Source organism: Phasianus colchicus, chromosome 16 (assembly GCF_987193195.1).
Source record: "Phasianus colchicus chromosome 16, bPhaCol1.hap1.1, whole genome shotgun sequence".
In the NCBI taxonomy this organism is placed as follows: domain Eukaryota; kingdom Metazoa; phylum Chordata; class Aves; order Galliformes; family Phasianidae; genus Phasianus; species Phasianus colchicus.
Window position 1 is genome coordinate 12,585,564 of NC_143451.1, and position 24,318 is coordinate 12,609,881.

At 47.1% G+C, this 24,318-nt stretch overlaps 2 protein-coding genes across 3 annotated transcripts in view; both read right to left on the reverse strand.

Moving 5' to 3' along the window:
* Positions 1 to 1,366: 1,366 nt before the first annotated feature.
* On the reverse strand, positions 1,367 to 14,095 carry LOC116237434 (cytochrome P450 3A9-like). Of its 2 annotated transcripts, none has more exons than XM_031606606.2 (13): positions 13,923 to 14,093; positions 13,282 to 13,375; positions 12,356 to 12,408; positions 10,999 to 11,098; positions 10,465 to 10,578; positions 10,196 to 10,284; positions 9,489 to 9,637; positions 8,913 to 9,040; positions 8,509 to 8,596; positions 7,433 to 7,593; positions 7,088 to 7,314; positions 5,528 to 5,690; positions 1,367 to 3,390 (listed from the first exon to the last, which is right to left on the reverse strand). In XM_031606606.2, exons 1-13 carry the CDS (start codon positions 13,991 to 13,993, stop codon positions 3,295 to 3,297), a joined length of 1,533 nt encoding a protein of 510 aa, XP_031462466.2. In that variant the 5' UTR covers positions 13,994 to 14,093; the 3' UTR covers positions 1,367 to 3,294. The 2 variants fall into 2 exon arrangements, with proteins under 2 accessions (XP_031462466.2, XP_031462467.2); XM_031606607.2 differs by lacking the exon at positions 1,367 to 3,390 and adding an exon at positions 3,408 to 5,199 and having other exon boundaries at positions 13,923 to 14,095.
* A 3,194-nt stretch (positions 14,096 to 17,289) lies between these two features.
* SDK1 (sidekick cell adhesion molecule 1) overlaps positions 17,290 to 24,318 on the reverse strand; it is a 364,412-nt gene continuing 357,383 nt past the window's right edge. The window contains exon 46 of the mRNA XM_031606919.2: positions 17,290 to 23,240. Coding sequence (XP_031462779.2) covers positions 22,968 to 23,240 — 273 coding nt within the window. The 3' untranslated portion in view covers positions 17,290 to 22,967. The remainder of the gene's footprint in view (positions 23,241 to 24,318) is intronic.

Sequence of the window (24,318 nt, forward strand, 5' to 3'; positions counted from 1 at the left end):
CCATCAGCAGCTGGAGCACATTAGATAAGCTCCTGAAGCACTTTTGTTTGAGTACCATCCAAAAGGAAACCCACTTGATCACTCTTTGACCTCGCTGGGATCCGAATCAAAGTGTGACACAAAAGCAGACACGCATCACATCTCACCATTGCTCAGCCAGAAACAATTTGTTACGTGCTTACAGGTAAACTGAGGCACAGCGTTGCTGGAAACCTCATCTTTGTGAAGGCAGAAGGGAGATCAGCTCCACTGCCTGAAGCTTCCTATAAGCCCAAGTGTGAAACAGCAAAGAGGTGCTCTCACTATTCTTAAAGGTGCCCAAATTCAGCAAAACGGAGCTGGGATTTGGCACGCCTCAGTGTCTCTTTGTCTCTTGCCAGAACCCATCGCAGACGCCTGGAGATAAAGGCAGAGTGCCACCAGCTCGAGGGCAGGCTCCAGGCAGGCAAATCCATGCTCCTACGCTTGGTTGGAGAGGGGAAGCAATGCTGGGTGCCAGCAGACGGAGATGCTTTGAACAGAGATGAGAGAGGCTGCAATCCTTTGACACCTGGAAGTGAACTGTTTATTACTAAAATGTTAAGCGGCTTTAAGAGAGAGATTATCCCAAAGGATATTTTCCGCAGTGTTGACATTTGTGTGCAAGTGATTAATTCCAATACGGGCATGGAGCAAGGAGGCCAAACTCTTCTCGCACGGCTCGTGACTTCCATCACCATCACTGATCAAGCTACACCTTTGTCCTGTCCAGGTCATTAATGCCTCCCTGAGCTGCAATGCTGTGTGTTACTTCATCACCCCCCTCTCCTCGGTCACCCCTCCAAGCATCCCTTGGGATTTCCCATGCCCCTTTTTGTCACCCGCTGTGGCGGTGGAGTTGCTTGGCTGCTGTTTGTTCCCAGGTTTCTGACCGCCTCTGTGTTTTGTTGTTCTCCCTGGAGATGTGCTGTCGTGGCCGCAGTCAAACACAGTGCCATGGCTTTGAAAGGGGGGATGGTAACATCTGAAAGTGAAGATGAACTCTTGCCTTTGTGCAAAGTCTAGAAGGGCAGTGTGCTGCTGCGGCTCACAAAGGCAGAGGGGGAAGCTGAATTTTCTCGCCCTCCCTCTCAGCTCATCGTTGACTCTCAAGGGAAACAGCCTTGCTCTTCCTTACCCTTTCAGGCAAGGATGACTTTCACTGGGGAATTTAATCCACTGCAGAAAGGCTTTTATGTGTCTCCGGTGGTTTTTGACTAAACGCCTCAAAAATATAAAAAGAAAATATAAAATATAGAAAGACATAAAAAAACAGTATATAATAATATATATACAATCTAACTATAATAACAATATATCAGAACAGAAAAGCAATATAGAAAGGAAAACAACTGCTCTCTAGCGACTGAAGTTCCTAAGCCCATTTTTGCACTGGAGACCACTTCACACCACCAATGGCTCTGCTCTGTCACTTATTTCAAGTGTTGGAATGCCCAGAGGAGTGGTGGAGTCATTGTCCCTGGAGGTGTTAAAGAATCACGTGGTTGTGACACTGAGGGATATGGCTGGGTGTTGTGGTGGGGGTGGGTTGTCAGTTGGACTTGATCCTAGAGGTTTTTTCCAGCCTTAAGGATTCTATGATTTTGGACTGAGCATCTTAAATGGAACATCTCTAGAACGAGCTCTTACTTCTGACAATGCAGTAAGTGAACTTCTTACATTCATTGAGGATATAATGAGTTTTCATCCCTCAGGAATCCAAGCAGCATTTCACATAGTAGTGACTGGGACAGGTGCAAGTATCTCACCCAGCCCTCAACTACAACAGATTGGAAGCAGAACGGATCCAACCCTGGAGCAGCTGCGTGAGAGATCATGGAAAGCACTTAGAACTCCGTGTGGAGCCAGCTGGTCTGCAGCATGGAGCAGGCACAGGAATCAGAGCTCTCTGCTCTCACAGGAAGACAAATGCCCAGCTGAGACAAGCAAGCCAGCACCTCCAGCAATTTGTCTTGGGATAACATCGGGGTGAAAAAAACAAGCTGCAAAAGTTGGCTTCTGTATCCGTTACGTAGTGCTGATTTTTGAGGCAGAGGTGCTTTGAAGATTGTGCCTAAGGAATGAGGAAGCCCTGCTAGGAGCAGTGATGGGACCACATCATTTTGTGGCCAAAAGCTTCTGAGTCCTACAGGTAGATTCACCTTTATACAGAGGAAAGAGAAGAAGCAGAGACTGATTTCAGCTTTATGCGAAAGAGGCAGGTGAGCATTTTATTGTGATTAGCTTCTCATCAGGAGCGTTTGGAGGAATAACACAGGAGATGGGACAGCACAGAGCATTACGTCCTCTAGAACATGAAACAAGGACAAAGGATGGGGAAGACTTCCCAGTCCTTAACAGCTAAAGGCAACATCTTTCTGCTAGACCAGGGCTGTCCAGGACATCTGAAGGCTCTCAGTGCTGCACCCTGTGCCATCATTAATTCAGTTAATTCTGTCCTACGGTGGCCTAATGCACATCAGAGACTAAAAGGTGTCACAGTGGCAGTGCAGTAGATGTTGCCTGTACTGACAGTCACTACAGCAGGAGACAGCTGTGTGCCTGGGGTGAAACAAGCAAACAAGCAGCAAAACACGCAGGGCACTTCCCTCTCACTCCACAAAGCTCCAGTCATTAGGGGCAACTGCTTGTCTCTGGGCTCCTCCAGTTAACTCGTCTGCAATCTGAATCATGCATGAAATCCTAAGAAAATCTAAATAAATCAGTATCAGGAAATTTGCGACAGGCATTCATCCCTGCGAGGACATGACCACTTTAACACTTGTCAGGGTCAGAGCACACAGCTGAGGAAATAGCCCTGGACAAATCTACAACCCCAGGAGAATAAAACCAGAAGACACACAGAGCTGCCCAGCAGGCAGTAGAAGCAGGAGCAATGGTAGCATTACTTAACTATGTGCAATTCGCTCTCCCTATCTTGATTTAAATTACACTGCCAGAAGAGACTGACAGTGTCTGGAATCAAATTGCTGAGAAAAGTGCCTCTTCAGAGGGAGAGAAAAAAAACACCCAAATAACCTGAGAGCAAATGGTGCTGCAAAATGCCTATTGTGATCTGGGACAGCAGGATCTGAGGCCAAGGAATTTTCATTAGGATAATTCTCTTTTAATTATGCCAGGCCAAACCCCTAATGCCCCGTTGCAAAATGGGGATTTGCATCACTGACATTTCAAGAGTGCACACATCAATCTGGGTCTCTTTTCCAGAGTTGGGCAGGGAAAGCACCATTGATTGAAAGTCTCTGAACAGCTCCTTCAGTTCTGCTGATCACCATGGGCTCTGGGGACCATCTTCAGGACAATAGGCTTCTTTGGCTGCATGAAACCTTTTGTATCCAGAACCAGGGGGATCTTGAGGAAAAAAGAAACAAACAAACAGCACACAGAAGTGCCATTTAAGATGGGCAAAAGGACTTTCATGTCATGGAAAACACCCCTCCAGCCCACACGCATCTCAGCCACCCCTTGCACTGTGACTGCCTGGCTTTGCAGCTGTGTTTATTGCAGAGCTATCACTGCTGTGCACATAAAACAGCTGTGAGCTGGGGGATAGCAGCCCTCAGCTCTTGAACCAAGTGGTTAGTGAATGCTAGCATCCACCTGGGGCTGTAAGAGGAGCTCAGCACACTGCTGAAATGAGGCAAAAGCAGCCAGAATCCATCCAGGGAGAGGAAGCCAAAGAGGGGCACTGGTGCCATTTTGTTTAATGCCAAAATGTGTCAACATGAAGGGCAGTGAGGCTGTAAGGGGAGCAGGAAGAGCAATAAGCTATCTGGGAAAGAAGAAATGAAGAGAGATGCTTGGGATGAGTCTAAAGGAACAAGTATTACACAGAAAAGTGCTGGGCTCTGCTGGGCTGGAAATCTCACTATAAAACTCTGAAAACTGGTGACAGAGGGAGGCAACTTGCAGGACATGCTGCTCATGCCCCAGCTGTTCTTCTCCCCATCAGGACAAAGACAGTGCTCCCCCAGCCCCTACATGCTGCACTAAAAGCCCCAAATTCCAGTGAGCCTCAGGAAATCTCAGCAACATGGCTCTGAGCCCAGTGTACCAACAGTGGGGGCATGAGCAGGCAGAGACATCCATACATATATTCCAAAAGGATGTTCTCGAGAGAATCTTTCCCTCCCCCTCTGATCCAACATACATGACACCTTCTGAAGACGAGCCTGAAAGAGCCCCATAAACCTATGGCCACCAATAATACAATACATATTTAACTTGCCTCCCCTTAATTAAGGGCAGTTATAAAAATAATCAATTTTATGGATTGCAGAGGACTAGAAAAATGTCATTAGACTTGGGGGAGGGTGGATAGGTCACTGCATTGTTAATGGACTATTACAGTCTTTCACCTCCAGGTTAGCAGTTGAGTAGCAATCTGAATCTGCAGAGATATCAGCCGAGCGCTTCTGCCAAGCAATAATTCTATGAGTATTTTTGTTTCATACAGCAAATGTCCTTTGAATACACTTTGTGCCCCCTCTGTTTCAATCTCCAAGCTTGCCTAATGAGCAAAACACATTAATGGCATGGCCTTTGGTGGCAGGTGGTGCAGCAAAGCAGGTCAGGGCTGGGAGCCCAGTGCTCACAGCTAGGAGCAGCAGCAGACTGCGACCCGTCTGCATCACAGGGAGGTGCCACGTGTTCAGGACACGCTGATGAGTATTCCTAGCAGCCATCGCATTGCTTTTGTGTTGAGCAGCTCTGATCTGCACAGCCTGTCCCACCAGCACAGCGCGGGAGCCCATGCAAACCCAAAAATGGGTGGGAGGAAGGGAAGAAGCTTGCTGCTGCTTCACCTCTGCCTCCTTCAGCCTGCATAGCCTGAGATCAGGAGAGGGCCACCGCTTCAAATTTAGCTCAGATCATGTTTGCTCAAAAATTGTTCCGCTTTAGAGGCTGCCTGGTGGCCCATAAGAGATGTGTTCTGCTGTCTTGGGGTATAGTTGCTGCTGGCTGTGTTTGTGTTGCAAAACACAGCCCTGGAGTAGGCTGGGGAGGAGATCTGCTGTGCCTAAGCTGGGTCAGGACAGAGCGGCAGGACATGGCAGGCAGAAAGCACCCCAGTGCTTAATTGCACCCGAAGCAAAGCAGAACACTTCAGGGACTTCAGCCTGATACATCCCACCAACATTTAATCTGCCTCTCTGGAGGCTGAAAACAAACAAAAAAAAAATAAACGTATCAGTAAGTTGTGCTGAAGCATTTAAAACAACTGAGAGCATTTAAATGCAGATATTCCCACACGCCTCTCTAATCCTCAGTGAAATTTTCCTCCCTGGTCTCTGCGTGAAACAGCAAAACCCAAACCCACAGACAAGCTTCAGTGGTCCTGAAGTTACAGTACCTCGGGGATGAGAGGGATTTAACGTGTAAGTGAGTCAGATCCCTACTTGTCCTGAGACTCAGACAAAAGAGAGCACGGAGGATCATCCCAGTGGGAACAGAGTACAGATAATGACACATCATCCCATATTCTCACCGGAGTGTCTTTGCAGGGTCTGAAAGAGAAGTTCTGCAGAAGGGCAACCACAGCCACTTTAACGACAAGGAGAGCAAATCTCATTCCGATGCAGTTCCTGGGGCCAGCCCCAAATGGCAGGTAGGTGTAGGGGTCAATGTTCTCTCTGTTTTCTTTACTAAACCTGGTTATAGAAAACATAAATGAATAAGATTGGAAAGAACTGCCGTTCCGGGATGTGTCAGCTTTCAGATTTGAAGCAATAAGGGGTCTGGGAAGGCAAAAGCTTTTTGTAATTCCATGCATATTAGAAGAATGCAGCCAAGACTCTCTTTCCTGTCCCAACAGACACCTTAATTCTCTGTTTTTATCCAGCTGCTTGGAGGTGGCTGTGCATCTTCAGGTGCATCAGGTGAACAGAGAAGACCAGAAATATGCTAACGATTTCATAACTACTCTTTTCTCAGAACTCCCTCTAAGCTGAACCCAAATTTCAAACCCTGAAACGCACAGGTCTACAGCTTCATGTCTTCCCTTTAGATCAAAGGATGGAGAGAACACAGAGACATCCTCCCCCTGCGTGACTAAAGGGAGGGTTGCTTTTGAGACACGTCAGCCATTCCTCTCCTCATCATGAAAAACAGGGAAGAACAATCAGCTTCACAGAGAAATTCACCACTGAGCATTTTAGTAATACTTCTTAGTGATCAGTTGGTTTTCATGTCAGAAAGCCTTTCACTCCCAGTGCTTGAGGTCTGGCCACGTTAAGTCAGCACTGAAGTACCTCACTACCGAGGCACCAACACAACCCTCTGATGAACTCTCAGTGAGGTAAGCCAGTCTTGAAGGGCCCATCTGCCCTTTCCATTTGTCACCTGGTGTAAGGATCAAACTGCTGGAGTAACTGAGGTACAACATGCCCATTGCCAGAGTTCTCCCATTGGAGTGGCTCCTCCTGCAGCCAAGGCAGTGTTCCTGGGTCCTGGTGGTTTGTGGTGATCCCAGCAGGACACATCCCCACCCCTAAGCTTTTCATGATGCCTCTGCCATGCTATGTCTCAAAGGTGAGCAAATCTGCATACTGGAGTTAGCATCAAGGGCACAGACTTCTGGGCCAGCCCTCAACGTTCTGGGCCAGCTGAAGATGTCCTAAGTCTGCCTTGGGCTGTTGCCTCATTTTTCAGGGGCTAACAGAGCCTCCTAAACAAAGATTGTTTCATAACCGGAGTTGAAAAATTAGGTTTTATCTCCTACCCATCTTTGCCCTTCCGTCGCTGATTTGCATGGCGTTGTGCCAGTCACCCAATGGCTCTCGTTTTAATATCTGCCCATAAACCCCTCAACGTTACAGCTGCTGGGAGCTGCTCTCACTGTCGCTTCCTTCAATGCAGTTAATTAAATTCCATGCACAGTTTATGGATGTAGATCATAAAACTCCCCTCACGGTAATGCTGGGACTAGATGTCAGACATTGATAAATGCCTAATTTAAATGTTATAATCACGCATTCCCCGCTTTCTCTGCCATGTCCCCTGCCAGGAATCATGTTAAACGTGCAGCTGTTCCCCACCTGGTCCTCACCTCTCAGGCCTGAACTCCTCTGGCTTGGGCCAGTACGCCGGGTCATGGTGAAGCGCGTAGATTGGGATCATGACCACCATGCCCTCTGGGATGGTCACCCCATTGAACTCTACTGTCTTCTTGCAGACCCGATCAATCCGCCCCCCAGCAGGGTACAGCCGCAGGGATTCATTCACCACCATGTCCAGGTACTCCATCTGCATGACTGCATTGTATGTAAGAGCAGCCTGGGGATGTGGGGAGAGAGGAAGGCTTGCAAAATGGCTGCAAACATGGGGCTGCAGCCCTGCAGGGTTTCCAGGGTGCTGGTGTCATTCCCACCTGCATCTCACCACTCTCCCTTACCTTTTTGGGCAAGTTTGCATCGATCTCATCCTGGAGTCGCTTCTGCACATCAGGATGTATGGCCAGGTGATAGGAGATGTAGCTGAGGGTGGAGCTGGTGGTTTCATAACCAGCAAAGACAAAGATAAGAGCCTGGGCCAGAATCTCCTCATCAGTTAATGCTGAGAAGAGGCACAAAGACGTGTAAGAAGCTGAAATCTACAGCACAAAAGTGATTAACCCTCAGGAATCCAAGATCCCACTAGTCATCCAGGTAATGCTGTTGATAACTACCTAACACCTGATAGAGGACCTGTCCAGTTGACATGGTCTGGCAGCCTCTGGCAACACACTCAGTGGTCTGGCACTGGTGTGTAGCCAGAAGACCGCTGTCAAGGTTGGCAGCTTTGGTAAAGCCCAGCACTGCCTGATCTTCATTTAGAAAATCTGTTATCTCCTTGAAGTGTGCTTCCTGGGCAAAAAATAAAATATGAGCATGTGCCAGGAAAAATTAGAGGTGAGGAGATGCCAAGCAACTCCTCTGGGCTCTGAGTTCAGCCAGATGCTGCTGAGGGATCAGTAGCCCTGTGGCAGTGGTAATAAAGGTGGTACACAATTCCACACTGGTACTGCAGCCAGGATGCAGGCTGCAGTGCGGGGCAACATCCAAACATCCTGTCCTTGCAGATCACAAGTTAACAAGCTTCCTGCCTTGATAGATGCTGATGAACTGGGCTTTGCCTTGGCTGATCCATTATTTTCTGAATCCAACAGTTTACCTAGGATGAGCAACAGAGGTGAGCTTGTAGATGAGCAAGGTGTAAGCAGCATATGGGCTTTGTGTGCTTTACAAGACACAGCCAACATCACTGGCCTTCAGAGAGGACTTTGCTCTCTGTTGGATAAACAGCCCTCAGGATTTATCCTGGGAAATTAGATATAATAAATATCGATATGCGATAAGCATTATTATGACCCTGCTACTGAGACCTTGAGGTCCCCATGGAGTAAAAGACTACAGTCTTCTCCCACATCCTCTCTTTAACTAGAAGAACCACCTGCTCTTTGCTGAGAGGAGGACAGATCTCAAGACATACATTTGTACGAGTCCTTCTCCCCAGCAGACTTGGAGCCATCCTGTGAGCTCTGTGAGTCAATCATCAGCTGCAGGAAGTCCACTCGGTTCTGGGGAGGAACAGAGGCAGTCAGAGAAGATAGGGGTGGGAGGAAACAAATCTTGTCCAGTGCAAGCTCTATGCTGAGGGGCCTGCTGCACCCAGCCCCACAACTTCAGAGCGATTGGAGATTCAGATCAGATGATTGCATTGACTTTCCCCATGTGGAAGCCCAGGTAGGGCATGCTTCTGGGCCTCCCCACATTTAATGAGCTGGGAGCTATTACAGAGAGAAGGAAATAAATCCACTTCTGAAGACATGACCAGGTTCCACCTGTGCTCAGAACAGCACAATGAAGAGAAAAGGCCACCCGGGTTGGACTCACCATGTGGCATCCTTTTTCCCGTTCCTTCTTCATTTTCATGAAGACGACATCAAAGAAGTCCATGACTTCGTTAGATAACAGCGTCACATTCATCTTTTCCAGCACTGGGATCATGAAGGGGAACAGCACTAAAAGGTGAGGAAAGAACAACACAGATTTAGAGCTGGGCCCCCTAAACTCAAAACTGGCATAGAAAGAAAGGGGCAAATCTACACTTTTACCCAACAAATTGCTTTTCATTGCCTTCAGCTCTTTCAAGTCTCCTGATTTCATATCATGATCTGCCCTTAGTTCTGCACTGAGCGCAGCTCTCTGTGGTATGAAGCAGAAGTTCTTCATGGCAAACAGGATCTCTGCACATATGAGGCTGCAGCAAAGATCCACAAGAGCTGCACAAAACTTGACTGTAATTTCCCTGGGGGAAATATGTCTACAGACCTGCTGGGGTGAATCCGATTCTGCAAAGTGCTCCCCCCAAAAAGCAAAGCGGATGCTGAGATTAGGGAGCTAAAAGGAAATGCAGGTGGTCACCACATGTGACCAATTCATGGCTTTATAAGATGAGGAGTGTCATACCTATGAACATCAGTAACGGGTTTAGGAAACTGAATTTGAGAAATTTCCTAATGTTGGTAACAAAGGGGTCATTGGGTTTGCTCATGGAGTCAATATCCACGCTGAAAGAAGTGCTGGCCACCACATCCATGCTGTAGGCTCCAAAAATGCTGAGTAGAGAAGAAAAGAGAATGAATGGGACGAGCCCAACCAGAGCAGTGAATAACAGCCAGTCTAGGAGAAATCCCAGAGAGGGAAACTCTTTTAACCAAGGACTCAGTGCAGACTCCTAACACAGCAGCTCCTGCCCTGATTTGACTGTAACCAACACTATATTTGCCTGAATTTCCCCATTCACATTCATCCTCATGATTTTTCTCAGTGTAAAAAACCTAGGCTATCGTTGGAAAGCACTGAACTGTGGTGCAGGCTAACAAAGATAGCATCCTGATTCTCATCGGTAAAAAGAGATTGTGAAAATGTCAACAAAATCCACATCTATGACTTGCAGGGCTTCTGGAGTGGGCTGAACTCCCCAGTCTCTCCAATAACAAGAGCAAAAATCTCCCCAGTAACAAGAGCTGGGTTTACAGAGCACAGTTACCCATACTGGGCAATGCAGAGTAGACACAGCCCACAAGAGGACATGGCTGCAGCATGGACGTGGGCTCTCCAAATGGCCACACTGAGTACAGACACTTATGCATCCTCCCCACATGATTACTTACTTCTTCATGTCCAGGAGCTCTTTGTTAGCCACTTTCTTCTCAATGTTTTTCACTAATTTTTCACCATAGCTCTCAATGATAGGGAACATCTGAAATGCAAAACAAAGCAGAAGAAATTGACTCTTTTACACCCTCTAAGCAAGGCTGGTCAACTCGACATGGCCACCTGCAACTTGCCAGGCCACAGCGACCAAGTCTATGGCTTCTGGAGGAGAGAGGAGGAGGACATGGGGAAGGCATTACTTCCAACCTCAGTCAGTGCTTTTTACCTCTTTCAGCTTCCCACTGGTGAATGTTGGGGACAACACAGTGCGAATCCTTTTCCACTGGTCATCCACAGCCATACTAACAGCTGACTCCAGTCTCCCACTCAGACCAAAGACCTGGACAGGGAAAATGTTACAGCAAAAGGGACATGGTTATGCAGGGCAACGGGTGAAGGTTTCCAAATCTCTTTAATGATATAGCAGTGGAAAAAACAACAACAACAACAAACCCCACCACAACTAACAACAACAGACTTGGCCCCTGAATTCATAGCAGCTCTACTTCTACCAGCAAACAGAAATGGAAACAAAAGTGTAAGATGTGGACAGGACATCAATCCCACTGCAAAGCCAGGCTGATGTTCCAGCCAGACTGGCCTCCCCACTGCTCCAGCAGAGTTACATTGGCAATACTGTCAATAAATCAGGTCATGACAGAGAGCAGCTGCTTGCTGAAGGGCCCAGAGAGACTCGGAAGCAGAAGAAACTTTTCATTCCTTGGTGCATGCTCTCTGCACCAGAAACACAGATACCCACCCTGCGATTGGTAAAAGTGCTATAGCACTCCTTCACCAAGATGGTTTTGATGAGGGCGGGGTCCAGAATAGCCATTATGGGCTGCCTGCCGTCAAAAATCCTAAGCCAAGAGAAAGTCATGGTCAGTGCATTGCTCACGGTCACGCAGAGCAGAAGCAGTCTGCTGCTCTGTGCAGGGACCACTGCAGCCTGCAGGGTCCACGCAGCTGCGTCCCCTCTGACAAAGCAGCCAAGGGGATGAGAAACAGTTTTATTATGCAGTAAAAAACAGGAGATGAGGGAAAAAAGGACACTGCCAAGCACAGACAGCATGAGCATTTCTAACCATCGACTGTGCTGTTACAGAAGGATTTTCATAGCAGTGTGTGTTCAGATAAAAGGCAGCTTTAGCAACTGGTGGCTGGAGTCAATAAACCCCCCTGAATGGCCTACCTGTGGGGGAAAAAGATCTCCCTGCATGGCCTACGAGGCAATGAGAGGGGGAAAAACTCATCTGTTTTTTCTATTTTCCAATCAAAAACTTGAAAGCTGAATGGCAGGAGCCTCGAGCCACGGCCGAGGGAAGCTGCAATCTTCAAGAGGCTTGAGAACATTTCATCTTTCCAAAAAAATGTGCTAGGCTTTCATAAAGCTCCTATGGATTTTGCGCAATGCTTTGGCTTGGGTTTGAGAGGTTCCCAAGAGAAGCATGCTGAGAGCTCTGTGCCTGCCTGCACAGAACCAGGGCAGAGCAGGGAGAGAAGGCTGAAAGGGAGCTCATGCCCCGGTGCTGGGAGAAGAGGGAGCAGGATGAAACGCACCGCGGCAGCCTGCAGCTCGCTTTCTGCTCCAGACAGACAGAAGAGTGGCTTCAAAGGCTCGAGGCTCAGTTTGACACCAGCAGCAGAGTTTTCTGGGCAGGCTGCATGGTTGGGAAGTGATTGGTGCCTTCCTACACTAATGCATCTGGAGCTGAGAGATAAAGGCATGGCTGCGTTGATGTGCTGGGTGTTGGAGGATGGGGAGATCCCTGGCCCTGAGGTCACTAACTCCACTACAGTGAGTTCTGAATGATCCCGAAGTAGGAAAAAAAAAAAAAAAAAAAAAAAAGATTATTCTCAAAGCTTATACAGGCTTAAGTCTCCAGAACTGGCTGCAATCATCCCAGCCCTGCACTGTACTGAAATCCCAGCAGGAGAGAGCCCTGCAAAGATGGATGCAGGCATTTCCAGGGGTGATCCTGGATTTTCCCCATGCCCCAGCTTGTCATCGCTGGCATTAAAGAGCTGGGACACATTGGCAATGTTCTATTTTGGGACAGAGGAGCACCCCAAACAGAATCTTTGCAGGGAATTTTGCTCTGCAGATGGTAACTCACCCCCAGATTTTACCGTATTTTTCAAAGCACATCTGATCAAAATTCAGGACCCCCTGCAAAAGACGAGACAAGAAACAAACAGTTTGAGAGTGAAAGAGCAATCAAAGCTGCTGGCAGAGGCCAGGGAGACACACAGACACTGAGGGACATTGGCACTGAAGGGAATAAAGAGCAGAGAAAGAGAACTACCCCTCCAACTGCCACCAGCCACTGAAAACGTAATGTAGAGATGGCAGGATGAAACTTATGGAACACATAATGCCATGCATCACCTAAACCAGTCAGCACATGCCATGCTGTAAGCCTAGCAAACAAAAGGTAAAATATTTCTTTCACAGAAGCTGCAGCTAATACATTTTGTCCTGCATTTGCAAGCAGTTATCTGGAACCAGCTAACCATACACCAAATAACTGTTATTTGGTAAGGTCTGCTAACTGGGAAATGCTACAGTGTTGTACAGAAATCTGTTCACCGGCATTTTGAGATTGTGGAACAGAGAGTGGCTGGGCAGGGATTGCTGAGGACTGGCCCAAAGCACAAAGCAGCACACAATGCTCAGGAAGCAGCAGCCCTGGGTACCTGGAGGACACTTACTTCCTTTGTTTCCAACAGCTCTTCAGCTGCTGGGTTGTGGCTAGAAATCTAGGAGAAAGCTGATAGCTTAAACTGTGAAGGGATAGAAAGACAGAACGTTCCTCAGCCAGAACCTAAAGGTGTTTTTTATTTCTCTGTACGCTCTTGTAGAGCTTCCTATCTGAAAGCGTTGGACTGGATGATCTCAGTGGTCTTTTCCAGCCTTAATGACTGTGCCATTCCAAGCATCCAGGAATCAAGGACAGAGGAAATAGATGTCTTAAATACAGGAAAAGCAGCACCAGCAGTGAGAACCTAAAGCAGACCTGAAGCAGCTGCTGACCATACTCACCTGTCGGTACCCCAGGAATGTTCCCAAAAACGGCACAGGCTTTGGGCCAGGAATGCCCAGCTTCTTGAAGGTCTGGTAGGGCCATATCCCATAGCTGCAGAGCAAAGCCAGGGTGTGAGATGCATTTATGCAACAAGAAAAGAAGTTTCTTCACACTGAGCGTAGGTTAGATAGCTGCTTCCTGCCACACAGGAAAGGCTGAAGTGATGGCTGTGTAGCAGCAGACCTGCTGAGGGTGCTCTCCTTCTGCAAGGGCCCCAGGACCACCTGGGATGCACCCAAGTAGTTTACTACAGCTCCTGTGACTGACATAGGCCACCAGGCAGTTTGCTGCAGCAAAAACAAAGCTGCTCCTGTTTCTGGATCCATGCAACAAAGCAAACAAAACAAAACACTCCAAACCCTAGAAATTTCTCTTTACACCCTCCCCAAGCCCCATCCCTTCCCATTAACACTACGACAGTGCAAAGTTTCTGCAGGCAGCCAATGCTTTCAGCTGGCTGCCCCAGGCCATGATTCCCTTCTCTCCCCCCCACCCCTGCTTATCAGCCTTGCAAACAAAACAGGAACACCCCAAAATGGCTTTTAGCACTTGTGAATGTACTTTGTACCAGGGTGCTCGTCCACCAGCTGCTACTTACAGCACCAGGAGACTCAGGAAAGTGACGAGGAGCAACCAAGTGATGGGGGAAAGGTCTGGAAGGAACCACATTGCACTCACAGCCTGCCAGCACTGCTCCCACGCAGCTTGGCCTCACTATATGAGCTTTTTTATCTTACTTGCAGCTGTGACTATGCTCATGTGATGCAGAAGGAGGAGTCCTGTTTACTCCCCGGCTCAAACTTTAAACCTAGGGCAGGGTTTCTCCTTTCACTGAAGGGTCATTACTGTGCCCAGCCCTGTGGTTTTTATGCTTAAAACTGCTGAAGGTGCAGTTTTCTGCAGGAGAAAAGGTAGTGAAAAGGGAAAATGTCCTGAGAGCAACTTTCTCCTGGTGTGGGAGCAGCAAGGCTCCTGCAGGTGGTTCAGCCCAGTTGTGCTTGTGCTGTGTTAATTGCTCTTAAGGAGGGGTGGAATGGGGACAGCCATGAAATGCTGCTGTGCATTTTCCTGTAGCTCATGGGTGGCTTTTCCTGCAGCACGTGCTGTGCACAGACACTGAGCGTGCTGGAACTGTCTGCCTCATGGTTCATTCACTGTCACTGGCTCCTTATCAGTGAGTACTGGATGTGAGCCACTGGAAACATGTTTGAGCAGGATCCCTACCAAGAAACCCAACAGGAAGGGCTGGAGCAGCCTGGCTAGCTGGGTTAACCCTTACCTGCTTAGTGCAACTGAGGCATCTCCTCACCTCGTCCCTTGTTCCTGTGGTGTGGATCAATGGCAGTGCCTTCACTTGTCTGCCTGGGAGGTTTTGTGGGATGGAGGATTGAAATGCTGAATCCTTCCTCTCCTTGTCCCCTCTGTTGTGGGTGATAAAATATTTCCTAATTCCCATCAGGTTACACAAGGTTTTGTCCCAGAGGAGAAGGTCTCCTGTGTGATTCAGTTACTGTCCCACAAATTTGCCCTGTTTTCACAGTTTCCATAGTTCATTTTCCCTGGTGACTCTACTTGCCCTGCTCCTCCCAGCCCCCACCTCCATGCTGTTCATCCCAAGCAGATCAGCTTGTACGTACACAAAAAGAACCCAAGATTTTTTTTTTTGTTTAAAGTTTGTATTTACCAGTTGAGTCTTGTTCTGTTGGAATGAGACTCTAATTAGGTCAGTCGTGTTCCCCTGGTATGGTATGAGCAATAGCACTGGAGAACAGAGACAATTTATAGAGACCCAAAAATAACCTGTCCTGCTGCTTTGCAGGAAAGATGTGTTTTCTTTGCCCTGCACCGAGGACGTCTGCAATTGAGGCCACTTGGGCACACAAACTACTGCATGGTCCCATAGGCAAAGCTCATCTGGGCCTCAAATTTCTCCTGCGAAAAAGAAAGGAATATTTATCTTTCCAGCCTAACCAGGCTGCAGTGAGGTTACCCGTGTTTGTATGGTGCTTTATGGCTCCTGGCACGAGGCCCCGGGCTGCACTACACATCCCTTTTCCAGGACTGCCCTTCAGCCTTATGTGTGCGTTCTGTTTGGTGCACAAAGTGAGCGTTACACGGTCCCGTGTTATCAAGGAGGGAGGAGGAACAGCAAGGCCATGATTCAGCCACTGCATGGCTGCTTTCCTCGAAAAGAGGCAGTGCTGCAACCACTGACCTCAGCCTCTGAAAGTTGCACAACGCAGAGCGATGCCTTTCAATGACTCCATGGGCGTGCGCTGCTTCCTCCTCTACCACGTGCTGATAACTGTAGGGTTTTTTCCATATATAGGGACAGATTCTCTGAATTTGCAGATGACTTCATCAGCCCTGTTGGCAGTTGAGATGCTTGCCTGTAAAAATGCTGCAGAATGACTTCATATCATCAGTCTCATGACTTACTCTTACCCTAGCTAGAAAACGAATAGTGGTAAACATGCCAGTTGCCTACCTAACAAAGGTCTCTACCTAATGAGGGTCTTTACCTAACAAAGGTCCCCATGGGCCTGGGAGGTCAGACCAAAGCTTCAGTGACCACACTGCTTGGGCTCAGAGGGATACATCCTGCATTTCCAAGGAAACAATACAGCAAAGCAGGACTCCCTTTCTAAAGGCACGGCAGATGTGCACAAATAATGAAGAAAAATGTGTTCAGATAAAGTTCCTTTTGATTTTGTGGGAAAAGCAGGTTCAGAATGAAAATGATTGTCAAAGCAAGAGGAGGAGAAAAAAAAAAATATATATATATATATATATAAAACTGAGAGGCAAGCTTACAAAATGAAAACAAAAGGATCAAGGAGAAAAATAAATAACCCTAGAGCAAAAACACAAGAGGAAGAAGAGGAAACAAATGAGACAAATAGCAGGAAAAGGGTCAGCAGTGAAAGCCCTGATTGCTTGATTCAGTCGAGCCATTGCCTGTGCTGCTCAAGGCAGGGCAGGAAGCCAATCTGTGTGCTCTGGTATTGTTTAGGCTACAAATGCCATGGCAGATTTCCCATCCACTCCAGTGTTTATGTCCGTGCTCCATTCCTAACCATAAAAACACGTGCAGAGGAAACGTGTCCCGAGCAGAGCGAGGGCTGGAAGTGGAGGACGATGCACTTTGGGGCTGAATGACCTCAAAAAAAAAATACTGCTGTGTGTTCTGGCAATTTTGCAGAATAATGTCTTGTTCACAAAATTCTACAGTGCGAGGATTTTCATCTTCAAAATGGGTATGTTGATACCTCTAAGTTATTACAAGCTACCAGCCAGAAGAGTGCCTGTATTTATCTAACAATGCATTGTTTACAATAACCCTTTCAGGAGCAGGAAAACAAGAGTTCTTTCCTTAGCGGTTTGACTCCCAGCCCTTGGAAAGCAGTGATTTCCCACCTCTCACCTCTCCCAGCAGGGCTGCAGCCAACCTGCCCTCACGTGGTTTACTTCCCTGCTAGGGAAAAGCCACTGTCGCATCCCCATTGTAATGACTGCATGGGTTTACATGAGGTAGGATCCAGCCCACTGCCATCAGCACTCCTGTGGGACCCGAATAATGGCTGCTACCACCCTGCAGGGACAACCAAAGCACACAAACCAGCAGCCCCGATGGGTTTCAGCTCATCCGGGAGGAAGTTTATCACCACTGAACACCACAAATTTCAGGCTGACCAAATTTTGGGTGTAAACGATTTGAGAGCTTCATTTGAGCTGAAAAGCAGCGGGGGATTATAAGATTTTATAGCCCAGAACTAACAGTGTGGAATTTCAGCCTGTGTTACATTTTCACTGTCCTGAGCTGTTAAATCGTGAGCACTCTGGCAAGGTACCAAACCGTTTCTTCTAGCCAAAAATAACAGAAGTGGCTTGAAAACATTTTCTCCCCCCTCCACCCCTCACCCCACCCCTCAATAAAAGTACCAAAGACACACGAATTCCAAAAGGGTTCTTTTAATTAGAAGCAATTTTGCAAAAGAAGAAGTAACTTTCTCATATAAAATAGTGGAGTGGTGAAGGTGAGGCTTAACGAGAGGCGTGGAACGAAAATCCAGGGCAAATCCCCAAGGAGACACTGAAGTGAAAGCAATTGACCCGATAACCACAGTACACTAAAGGGTAACTCCGAAACAGCTGTGTAAGGTGGTCCTACCCCTGAGCTGACAGCAGGAACCACGTCAGAGGATGGATCCCATCCCAAGAGTGGCAGAGCAACCTGCTACTGCTGCCATGGGCTCAGCATCACCACCAGGGAGCGTGGATGCCACATCCCAGGTCCCACCTGCAGGACATGTCTGCTGACAAGCAGAAAGGTGTCCCTTCCAGATGTAAAGAATTGGACATCGATGGGAAAACACTTTGATATAAAGCTCTGTGACCTCGTGCCAGTCTCTATATCCAGTGATTCAAGCCCCAGGAAAGTGCACAGTGATCAAACAGTAATCAACAGAAATAATGATTTTCCTGTCAAGTCTTGAGGCTCCAAGGCCATTTAAAAAGGGCAGGTGGCAGCTTTGAGAAGATAAAAGTTCTGAGTCAATGCCTGAATCTCAAGTCACAAAGGAATCTCACCTCTTGTTCAAACACATCTCACCTGTCCCATGTGTCACACGTGTGCTTATCAGTGCTGGCTCTACTACAGTGGGTGGCAAGCTTCACACCTTCACAAAGTGCAAGCCAACTTTGTCTGGGAGGGCTGGGTCTGAGATGCAGGGGGGGGAAGAAAAGGAGTACAAAAATATGAGGAAATGAAGGGATCTGTCAGGTAAAGCCATTAGAGGCTCAACCCCAATCCAACATGTTTAGTCTTGGGGGTTATGTGCTCCTAATTGAAGAGTGGCTTTCCTTAAGGTTTCAGTGAAAACTGTACAACCATGTTGTCATGCGTGCGGCCTCTGTGGAAGCTCCAACAAACCTCTCCCCACATGACCTCTCCTAAAGCCACGATGCTGTACGGACTCCACCCATGCTGACCTAAGAAACAGCAGGAACTCCAGATTGAACGACATGGTCTGCAATACAACTTGCCTGTCTAGCAGTTGTTCTGTGATGGCTTTTGCTCTCCAAATAGAATCCCTCATTGCTTGTGCCCTTTCGGCTACTATTGATAAAGGAAACTGCCAAAGACAGGATGTTTTGGGATCATGTTCTCTCTTATGTCTCAGGTTTCTAGGATGGCTGATTTATAGTGGCCCTGCCAAAAGTCACTGTTCTTCCATTTTAAAATTTCCTGACAAATCCTTTCTCTAAAAGGATTGCCCTGTTTAGTCTGAAAACTGCAAGTGGGAGAAGACACCGGTGCTCTGTCTGCATGAACTGCTTTCTACCCTCCCTTTTTGGAGAGCAGATTGGATAATCTTTGGATGACCCGATGGATTTCTTGAGGAGAGCAATGACAAAGATAATAAATGTATCCCCCCTTTCAAGACAGGCTTGGATATTTATTCTAAAATATTGCTACAGCAGCTTCTGGCAGAGGCTTGGATATAAGCAGAAGAAATGAGATCTCAGTCCATCTGCAAAGCATCACTGGTTTTAGCATTCCAAATGAGGAGAAAAAAAAATTACTTTGGGGTTAATGGATTAGGGTTTTTTTTTTTCCTCTCTCTCTTTTTCCCTCCCTTTTTTTTTTTTTAGTGCTAACTGCCTCTAATATTGGGATCACTTGGCACAGGGTGACTCCTTCAGCAGTTGCCTATGAAAGTCTTTGACCAACACGATCTCACTTCTCCCCACAAGGGATTTTCCAGCTGCTGACTCCCAGGGTGGGGAAGAAGAGGCTGTCCCCTATCGAAGCAGAAGAGTGCCCTCTCCTGTCCCTTCTCACCGCTGCTGCTCCCACCCAGCAGCACCAGCCATGCACCAAAATGAGATTAAGAGGTGGGAATGGAAAATATTCCACCTGAGGGAGCAACCAGTGCTGGGGGACACACCGTGTGTGACATGGCACTCTTCTGCATGAAATGGGGTATTCCCATGGCTGCCACATGAAAAATGAGCTCCTGTTAAGCTGTTCCCTGAAACGTCTCCCTCGGTCATTTCGTAACGTTGCTTTTATTTTTTAATAACAGTCACCCAGAGACCTGAGAAACAAGGCAGAGAAAATAAATAAATACAAATCAAATGCCCTAACAAGGAGTTTTACATATAAGTCTTCATTTTTCAAGATGGTTCTAAACAAGAAGAAGGAAACAGAAGTGGATTTGATGGGTGAAGTTATTGTAAAATGACAGCTAATGTTTAAAAGTCGTATTTCAAAGCTGTAATTCCCAAAGATTACAGCTATAAGAGAGAGCTTTCTTGCTAACTGATGGAGTGTTTCCTTCTAGATGGAACAATTTACCTGGTATCAGAAGTAAATAAAACCTACCTATTTGTCACATTTTGCAATACAGCATGTGAGCAAGAAGGCACAGGCATCATGCATGTAGCTATAAGTGAACTGGGCAGGAGAACTCATATCCTGTTCTCATTTTAGGAGTGAGCAGGGCAGTGCATGTCCACACTGAGTGAAAGCCTAAATAAAATAAACCCATAAGTAAGAAAAGCCAACTGCTAAACAAAACAACATCGAGAGTAATAATGACCTGGAATGGAACAGAGATGGTTTTGCTCAGATCAGCAGGACCTCCAGGCATCACTCCTAACCTTTTATTTTGGTGGCAGTCAGAAGAAAAGGGCCGTGCAGGACCCCAGAGAGCTCGAGCATTTCAGTTGCAGATGGCACTGAGAAAAAAGGGATCATTTCTTCTTGCTTTATACAGATTGTGCTGCTCCCCATGTCTTCCTTCAGTGCAACTGTGACTGCAGATTCCATTTTCTTCGTTCCCTGTGGTTTTCTTGCCTTTTTACTCAATGTGGTATCGGAACAGTCCCAGGGAATAATTGCACCTTACAGCAGTTTAGTTCCAGCAACATTCAGGAGATATGAAGCTACTCACCCCACGCACCTTTGGAGCAAGATCTTCAATATGTGATCTATTTTGTTCTAATCTGTATCCATGAGTCCCTCAGTGGTCCTTGAAAGACTCCCATAGCACTGCCTCTCTGAGCTGTTGGATGAACCCATTTAGCACTCCAACAGCAATAGCATCTTTGTGTCCCATGTATGTATAATAAGAGGTTTAAAATAAGTAATCTGATGCATAGAAAAAGAAAACTAAATGGAAAGTCACACAGGTGAAATCTGCCTAAGAAACCAAAAAATGCAGACTGCAAACAATTCGTTGTCAGTTCAGTAATTAAAGCAAAGTCCGTATGGCTTAAGAGAACAGTCAAAGTGCAGAGAAGGCAGTGGTTTTTCTTGTTTGTTTTGCATTCCTCTTCACCATCAGCTCAAGTAACCTCCTTTGGAGCCTCTCCTCTATCCCACACGTGTCCTACCCAGGTCTGGAGAGGGGGATGGCTCACAGGGTTTTGGCTCAAGTAGGTGCCTTTACAAGTCCCTTGTGATTTAACGATCCCAAACTCATCATTATCCCAAACTCAAAAACCCTTGAACACATCCGATGGAGTTTTTGGTTTTGAATTCTTTCTTTCTGGAGCCTTTGGAGAAGAACAACAATCTGGTGTCAGTGCTATCAGAATCCGTACGCACCAAAAGCAGCAGGGCTCAGAGGCGGTGCCAAAGAGCACAGGCAGTTCTAAGCTGGTTTGCTCTGCCTGAGAGGCACAGAAAGGTGACTGCTGGGACCTCACCTGTTCAGGTGAGATGATACCAAGCAGCTTCTAACCAGCCCTAAGAGCACGGACAGGTAAACAACATTAGGTTGGTTTCAACAACCTGCCTTTAAGACATTGTCCATCCAGTGCCACTGCTGTCCTGCATGTCCCTAGAGAGGACAGTTTTCCTCTCTCCAGGGACAATTTGCAATAGGAACAGTGCCCACACGTGCCCTGATGGGACATCAGCAAGCAGCAGGATGCCAGTTCTCCTGGCTGACCTCCATCCACCAGGAAGGGAATGCCAGGTGCTGGAGTGGCAAGGTTGTGCCTCCTTTCAAATTTGCCTTTCAAACTCTTGTGGTAAAAAGTGCAGTGATCCAGGAATGCTGCTAGATCCAAGGGCTGGACTCAGTTCCTTTAAAGCCCTGACGGTTTCCTTGTGAGCAAACAACGTGCTGCTAAACACTCAGGAAAAAGGCAGAAACAAAGAAAACAAAAAGGGAGCTGTACAAAAGGATGAAAAATAAACAAGAAGTCCTCTCTCCTTTTCAAAGGCTGTAGATTCAAGCACACAAAGCAGCCGATAAATGTGCACAAGGTAATTCACAACCCTAACACTTGAAAACCTCATCAGCTTTATTTGGAGACACTTTGTTGCATCTCCTAGATATGAAGGTGAAGAATCAATAAAAGGCACCTGCGGACACCAAAACTCACCCAATCCATGTGATGTGTCTTTGTACTAAAAAAATAAAATCAAACAAACCCAACTACCACGTATTTTTTTACAGACCAGTAAGCAGCACTGCAGAGTCTGGGCAAGAAAGAATGCTCTATTTCTACTGACAGGGCAGGATAACTTTCATGATCAAAACCCTCATCAATTAGCAGACTCTCTCGCTTGTCACTGCAATTAATTGAAAGATTCCTCTGGCTTGCTGGATTCTGTCCTTTGACTTTTGAAAATGAACAACTCAAACGGCACATGCAGTCCACAAGGGAGAATTAGAGCCACACCAAAAATAAACTGACCTTGCATCCGAATTCTTCCGATTTGTCTCACCCATTGCTGCCTACAGAGCTCTTTTGATACATCCGCTCTTCTAAAGGCCCTGGAGTTGGAATATTTAAAGATTCCAGCAGGTCCCATTTGAAAAAGAAGGGAAAGCAGGTCAGCAATTCAGCATATGAACTCCAGTAGTGAGCTGAGAGCAGCCACTGTGACACATCTGAGCCTAAGTGAATCAGCCAGTGCTCCTAACGTGGGGAGCAACGAAGAGGAGAGGAGAGAGGAGGTGTCTGCTTTTCATGTAAAAGTTTGTCCCTTCTTGTTTTTTAACTTCTTGACCCTGATGGCAGAAGGAAATGAAAAAGAAAAAAAAAAAAAAAAAAAAAGGAGCCTGGGAGGTTTTCTGTTTTCTCTTCGAATCACATCACAAAGTCTCTCATTGCATCTAGGGAATTCACCTCCTTGTTTGGAAATGGGGGGGGGGGGGGATAGGAAGAGGGGAGAGAAAGAAAGAGGGAAGAGAGGGCACGGGAGCTGCTTCCTGAAGCAGTGTTACAAAAAAGTGGTTAAAAAACCCCAACTATTCACAAGTGGTTAAAATCATCACTTTGCAGAATTCCTTCCCCCCCACCCCCCTCCCCACCCTTTTATTTTTTTTTAAGCAAAGGTTCGGCTAGTTCAGCTCCGTGTTTTGAGAATTGATTGTCTTCAGGAAAACAAAACAAAACAACAAAAAAAATCATCATCATCAACAACAACAACAACAAAAAAAACCCCAAACCCAAAACAAACTGAAAAACCAAATAAAAAACAAAACCAGATCAGCCTCATCCGTGTTCCCATCCGCTCTACCCTGATAGAGAAGCTGCCCACAGTTCGCCGCTGGTCACTGCTGTGGGTGACCCCAAGCAGCGCCGGCATCGCGGCCGGGCTCTTCCCTCCCACCCCGTGTCAGACGAAGGAGGAGAAGCCTGTCACTGGAGTCCGGGAGCCGGGTGCAGGCTGTCCCGTTGGGGTGTACACCCCTCCTGAGCTCTGTGTCGTGATGACAGTCTGGAAATAGGGTTCTGTCTCGCTGGCGGAGCACTCCTCGTATCTGTAGGATGTTGGGTGCTTCACCCCTTTCTGCTGCCGCTTCCAGGAGTTGTAGTACGTGGGATCGCTCATGTAATGGTTCACAAAGGAATGCTTTGGCAGCTCGTCTTCGTAATCTGAGTCGGTGGCCTGGAGTATAAGGGAAAAAAAATCAGCTGTTAGCATCTAGGATTTAGCTCAGTCCGCTCTGAAAGAAATTAGAGGGAAGATTAATATCACCAGCTGATAAAAGCCATAGTTTTAGGGTAGGATGGGTTGTAGTCCAAGTGTAACACATGCTGGCTGTAGGGGAGTGCTGTGCTCTGTCTGAGCCAGGCCTTGCTGCTAAGGGAAAATTCCCTGATGATCTCCTTCAATAAGACACGCAGAGAAAGGACAAGCTTTTAAGCTGAGACAGAGAAGGTTTAGGTTGGATATTAGGAGGAAGCTTTTCACACAGAGGGTGGTGAGGCACTGGAACAGGTTGCCCAAGGAGGCTGTGGATGCCCCATCCCTGCAGGCATTCAAAGCCAGGCTGGATGTGGCTCTGGGCAGCCTGGTCTGCTGGTTGGTGACCCTGCACATAGCAGGGGGTTGGAACTGGATGAGTATTGTGCTCCTTTTCAACCCAGGCCATGTTATGATTCTACGAAATCCCTTCTAATTCAGCACAGAATCCCACAGCAAGAGCTACAGCTTCCTACTTGGACAGGAGGTGCAGAGAAGGGTGGAGTCACTGTAGGGAAACCAACCATTCTGTGACTCTCTGGTATAATCAAAGTGATCACAATTGCAACAGCAATTGAGAATCTCTCTATTTCTGATGCAAGGACTGACAGAAAGCCTTTTGTGCACAACAGTTGCCATGCTGTTGTGTATTCTGGTCAGGTCAGGGCACCTGCACAGTGCTCGGAGTTTGGCTTGCAAGCCCCATTAAATACTGAAAATTAGTTATATCACTGGGAGGGAGTTAAGCAAAACCAAAATTTATTTCAGGCAAACAACTCTATTTTGTACTTTCCAGTTGATTATCAGCAGTGTAACAATGCACACAACCAGCAGCGATGGGAGAAAACAAAAATGCAATATTTGGAAAAGAACTGCCAGAAAAGAGGGGATGCTTCCATCACGTGGCTCAGGCACAAGCCCACGCTCAGACAGGATCTTACCCCTGAAAACGTGTACAGAGGACGACCAGTAGCCTCAGTACCAGCACCTCCCTGGAGCT